This window comes from Lipotes vexillifer, unplaced genomic scaffold, assembly GCF_000442215.2.
Source record: "Lipotes vexillifer unplaced genomic scaffold, Lipotes_vexillifer_v1.1 scaffold912, whole genome shotgun sequence".
Taxonomy (NCBI): domain Eukaryota; kingdom Metazoa; phylum Chordata; class Mammalia; order Artiodactyla; family Lipotidae; genus Lipotes; species Lipotes vexillifer.
The window spans coordinates 719,557-725,556 of NW_006782931.1; the positions used below are offsets into that span (position 1 = coordinate 719,557).

At 36.9% G+C, this 6,000-nt stretch overlaps 1 protein-coding gene across 2 annotated transcripts in view; it reads left to right on the forward strand.

The window, feature by feature from the left end:
- ADAMTSL1 (ADAMTS like 1) overlaps nucleotides 1-6,000 on the forward strand; it is a 472,821-nt gene that overhangs the window by 188,140 nt on the left and 278,681 nt on the right. For both annotated transcript variants that reach the window (XM_007455565.1, XM_007455564.1), the window contains exon 8: nucleotides 2,938-3,049. In XM_007455565.1, the coding sequence (XP_007455627.1) occupies nucleotides 2,938-3,049 (112 nt within the window). The remainder of the gene's footprint in view (nucleotides 1-2,937; nucleotides 3,050-6,000) is intronic.

The following is a 6,000-nucleotide window of genomic DNA, read 5'->3' on the forward strand; positions in this document are numbered from 1 at the left end:
AACCATTATAATTATAGGAAGAAAAACTTGGTTTGGAACATTCTTTTTCCTTATTAACTTGAGGAGGTCAAAATTACATATGCCAGATGGTTTAGTTCCCTAAAACCAAATTCTAATGTGTCAAACCGAAGCTTTCAACGTACATTTGAGAACCAAAATCTGATGTTTGAGGATTTAGCGTTTATGAAGTTCCAGACCTAATGATAAAAAGAGTCCCAGCAGCCCAAAATTAATAAAACCAGGTAAAAGGAACACGGTGGTTCATCTCTGTAAGCCACAATTTAGGCCATCAAAGTTAGGCATCCGGTCAGCCTCTTCTTTTTTTTTTTTTTTTTTTTAATATTTTTTCTACTCTAAAATGTAAGTGTAAAATTAAGAAGATACTGAGAAGAGTTACAAGGATACCACTAAAGATAAATGTCTATATCTTCACAACACTGATAGGATTGCTTGGTACCTAGCATGGCAGCTTTAGAGACAGGCAGACCTGCATTCAAATCCCTGCTCTGCTGTTTCCTTGCTGTGTTGCCTTGAGCTAGTCACTTAACCCCTGTGAACCTCATTTTTTTCATTGTAATGTAAATGTGGACGATAATGCAGAGTAGTTTTAAGATTCAATTTAATATAAATAAAATGTTGCCTGCACACGGTAGGAATGTAGTAAGTACTGGTTGTTGTGGTAGTTGTAGCTGTTCTTATTAAAAGAAGGCAACCATTGAGAAGGGAGAAGCAGGAGTGCTTTCAGGGCAGAAGGAACCAAGCAAGATTCTGAGATCAGAGATTTGGATACACCATAATTGGTTTCATCTGTTTGAAATAAGATGTCCGTGTTCTTTCCAGTCTCTTTTCAAATCTAGGCATAGAGTCTCTGCATTTGTGGTCATTGTGCATCATTTCATTGAACTCATTGAGAACAATATTCTTTCTAAGCTGCTTGTATTCTTTCCTTCAACATGGTATTTACTAACACTCCCTCTTGACGCTAAAACTCCTTGACATTCATGCCTTTCTCTTTGGGCATGTGGTGGTTTTATTGGTAATTCCCAGGGAGCTGAAAAAAGGACCTGCTCCATTTTTTGCCTCTTTAAGCAGGCCAGAAGATAAGCCCAGACACTGTAGATATTCTAGAACAAGGTTTCTCCAAGTATTTGGATGTTACATCCTCCTCATTTTGATTCCCGCACCGCCCCCCCCGCCGCCCCCGCAACACACACACGCTTTCTTAGGACTTAGTTTAATTTCTAGCATCCCGAAAGGGACCTCTGCAAAATAATCTGTCTCTCCAGATCTAAACAAATTTTCTGGTCTTTTTATTTTTAATGGAGCTTGTGTTCAAATGAGAGTACTCTTCTAATAGCTTTCCAGCATGATAATCACACATCCCAAAAGAGCAACCGGCTTTTGTGAGCTTAAAAAAAAAAAAAAAAAAAAAAAAAAATTTCCAAAAAAAAAGTGATTAATATATCTCCCTAAGCAAGCAATTAGATATCCTGTATCTGACACATAGGACTGAAAAATATTAATCTGTAGGCCATGCTCTCCTTTTGTGAAAGACACTGTATTGCTTCAGCTGTTGTTGCTTTAAAGTAGGGAATTGTATCACTGTTTATTCTAATTAGGAAAGACCTGGATGCTCCGTGGGTCAGAATCCTAGCATAATATGAGATATTCTGTAGCTTTTCTCTCTTCTTTCTCCTTTGCAGCACTTCCAGATTTTCTGAGGAACATTTCATATTCTTATCCAAATGCCAAAAACTGAGCTAGGGTTTAGCACCTGTTCCTTGTTTCTTCGGTGTTCCTATTTCCCTCTGCACCCTAGGTATTTAATCCAGTTTTTAAACTCAGTAGCAAAAAAAAGCTATCTTTTTAAAAAAATCTGAAGCCCAAATCCATCAGTTTCTTCTAGATAAAGGGCAGTTGGAACAGTGCTAAGGCTTGAAACATTAACAAAGACTTAGGCCACATGACTCTGCTGACTGTTGCTTCTCTAATTGCTGTGATGGAGTTGGAGTTGTCCATGGAACTTCCTTTAGTATAATAAATAGCCCAAGCCTTGCCCTTGCCCAACTGTCTAAATGTTGTATGACGTCATTCTGCTTTGTAAAAGCAAGGTGTTGTTCCTGCTGGATACTTTTCCTTCTCTTTCAGGTTGAGTTTGTTTCCTCAATCTTGTACTTTTAAACTATTAAAAGAATTATTGCCTCACATTCCTCCCTTTTAAAAAACAAAGGAGCTATAATTTCCATAAACACATGTTTTATTTGAAGTAAATGCTTTTATAATGTAAGTTGGTGTTTTTCAAAGTTTGATTTTTGGACTGTCTACATTTGAATTGCCTGGATCTCTGGGCTGGAACCCACGAATTTGCATTTTAGCCAGCTTCCCATTGGTAACTTTGCACATTAAGATATATGAATCACTAAATTGCCAGGAAACTCCAAGTATGTCTCTGAGTGGGAAGGGCTCCTTAATTCTTTAACTCTTTATTTCTCTTAACCAATGACAGTACCTTTAATTTTTTTGCAGCGTATTGCATTTACAGTTTTCTTAGAACAAGCTGTCTATTTCTGAACCTACATTGAAAAATCCATATAATTTTACCTGTCATACCAGAGAGGTTGGAACTAAAAGAGGGTGAGGGAATGGAATAAGTGGCTTGGGATACAGTCCTTCTAGCATCACAAGTTGAGACGTTGCCATTCCTTGTTCTGTGGCAACAGAACTGAGAAGGTGATGATAGTGATGGTTTATGCCAGGACCATTTGCTGGTTAGATGGTAAGATGGGTGATACTGCCATTGCCCCTTCTCTCCCAGTGCTGTCCTGGACACAGCCTGAGGCCATCATTACTACCACACGTCCTTGTCCAAGCTGCAAGGAGCCCAGAGGGCACCCCTCTGTCACATTAGTTCCTCTGCTTTGCCATTGTCTCCTGCAGATCCGCAACTCGGGGCCCGCAGACAGTACAGTCCAGTTCATCTTCTATCAGCCTATCATCCACCGATGGAGGGAGACGGATTTCTTTCCTTGCTCAGCAACCTGTGGAGGAGGTAATGGTGCTCACTTAGTCTAGGAGCTCTTGGCGTCTCTGAGGGAAGACTCAGCTATGATAAAAATAGTCACTTCGGCATACGGAAGTGCTGGGTGCATCAGATTCTTTTCTTCTCAGTGAGGCCAAATCCTGAAGGCTTCCTGTAAGGCAGATACCTCAGTGTAGATGCCCCATGAACGTTTTCTGTCTGTAGAGCCCCATCAGAGGAAATGGTCTTTCCTCCTTTCCTTGACTCATGGAAGTCCAGGACAAGCGGTGTCATACCCAGGCAACAGCTTGGTCTAGAGGTGATTCTATTCATTTGAGAACAAACTACTCTGGTTGAATGAACTTATCTATTAAGGAATCTAGTGAAGAGTGTTTATCGGGCCTTCTACATAGCATGCTGTATCCAAGGAGAGTCAGAGATTAATTAAAGAAAACAGTTTATTACCAGAAAAAAAAAATCACTGCACCATAGACTTAGGCTCAGTTATTTGTCGGCTCTACCCTGTCATCCATACAGTAAAAAGAATGCCACTTGACTTATTTATACATTAAAACACATCTCTCCTGAAAAGTCACCAGATGAATTCCCATCTCTGATCCATCATGTCTGTAACATGAACAGCATTTTGTGTTACTGGAAAAGATCCCCTGCACCTTTAATAATTACTACAATGGCTACAGAATAATTTCCATGAATTATTTTATAAGAATTTATTTAACCATATCCCTCTAGAAGATCATTCAGTTCATTTAAACTTCTCTATTATAATGTAATGAATAACTTAATACCTAAGTATTTTTCTCCTTTCAAATTATTTCCTTGGACTAAATTCACAAGAGTGAGTTTCAGAATTTTTGTGGCTATTGGCCTGTATTACCAAAATTCTTTCCAGAAGGGTAATAAGCAGTCTATGAATATTTTACTTTCATTGCTAACTGAGCCAGTATTTGTGGACTATCACTTTTTTTAAAGTTTTGGTAATTTAATGGGTATAAATTTTATGTATACTCCTTTAAAAATGAGCATATGAAATAAATTGTAGCTCCAGCTTCATGGAAGCCTGTTAATTGGCTCACTTTAAGTAGCTAATCCACGTAGGTATCACTATATTATTTTGATAAGAGAAAAGAAGGATATTACCTCAAAATGGAGACAAATGATTATCCATTAATTTTCATAAAACAATAGGAATATATGATATAATTCATCTTCAGCTGTGTTACCTGTGTCTGCATAATGTGAACAAACCGTTGAAAAGGAGGTTCTGTAGAGCATTGTTCAATTTTACCTTAAAAGCACTTAGTCAAAAATAAGTGCTTTCACTTGCTTGTTACGTAACGATTAATTCAACATTTTAAGCATTTCAGTAAAATAGTGTTTCCAGTTGCTCTATCTGTGCTGAATGGAGAATTACTTTGCTTAAAAATAAAGTGCCAATTACTTTGATATTTACGGGAATATGTTGTTTTGATACACCTATTCATGACTAACACAGGAAGCGGTTTTGAAAAAAGAGGTCTAAGGCAGTATACTTTTTGTCTTTTCTTTTTAAATAAAAAACATGTTCTGTGAGAAGCAGCAATTCAGTAATAGGCCTGCTGCATCAGTTTCACATAGAGCTGCTGTTGGCATATAATTTCAGTAACGTTGATAATGGCTTGCTATATAATAAGGCAATTAATGTTAGATTCATATACAAACCAACCTCTTTGGGCTTTATTTTCCTCACATCTAAGTGAAGAATTAGAACCATCAGTAGTTCTCAAATGTGCTGAGCTATCAAACGCTTTCTTCAAAGGAAATCTTACTAGGGAGCCAGATAAAGGAACACTGTTCAGAGTGAAGACCTGAAAGATGTAGAAACCAGCCTTCCGCACGTTTCATGGACCACAGTTTGAAAATTGCTGAAGAAATGATCTTTCAATTCCTTTATATGTTTCTGGTTCCACATTCAACTAGCTGAGCATTTTGCTAAGTGTAAAGAATTGCTATTCCAAATACCCTGTGAAACTTTAGAAAGCACAATTATCTGACCATTTTGGTCCTTTATTTCATTTGTGTTTTAAGTTTTCATTTCACACACACTGGAAGAGCTTCCCAGCCACATTTTTAGCTGACAAATTACAATTCTTAAAAATCATAATCTCACATTTAGTGTTTACTTACTGCTTGTGCCCACATTTTACTACCTGATAAATTCTGTCCTTGAGTAGAAATTATTTTCTGGAAATTTATAAAATAATTAGCCTGTCATCAAATTATCTGCTTTAAGTGTAATGTAATTGAAAAACAAAAGCATATTTACTTATGTAAAATATCATTTTGCTTTTTGATTTTCTTATAAGACAAAAAATTAAATGCAACATGTGTTCTTAGCCATTACCTTCCATGCTTTTCATCTTTACAGTAAAATTGTTAAAAGGTCTTTTTTTAGGTCTTTAGTGAACAATTAATTTTTGTGGGTGGTCTGAGAACACAGCTTCAAGTCAGGAAATCTGGTTTAGAAGCCTCCTTCTGATTTCCTGAAATCTTTTGCAGGACTTCTAACGACTCTAAATCTGACTTTCTAACACTTATTTAGCAATAGCAATATTCAACCACTGCCCATGGGGAATATACTTTGGAGTTGATTAGGGTTAGAATGATACAAAAGGCCTAATTTTTAAAAAATACTCTATATACATTTATTTTTCACCCCAAGACCCTAAGTCCTCATCACCATCCCACCAGAAATCCACAGGACAAGAAAGAGGTAGGTAGGAAAGGTAAAACATACTATGAGTAGAATTAAATATTACTCAGCAACACTATTTTTAAATAAATAAATAAAGAGGATTCTCTAAAGAGTGGAAATTTGTGCGTGGAAATCAAGAAACATTGGCTAGAGAATTAAAGAGAAATGGTAAAGGACGTTGAAACAAAAATTGAACAGTAGGAGGTATTTTTTTAGTTGTGTAGGG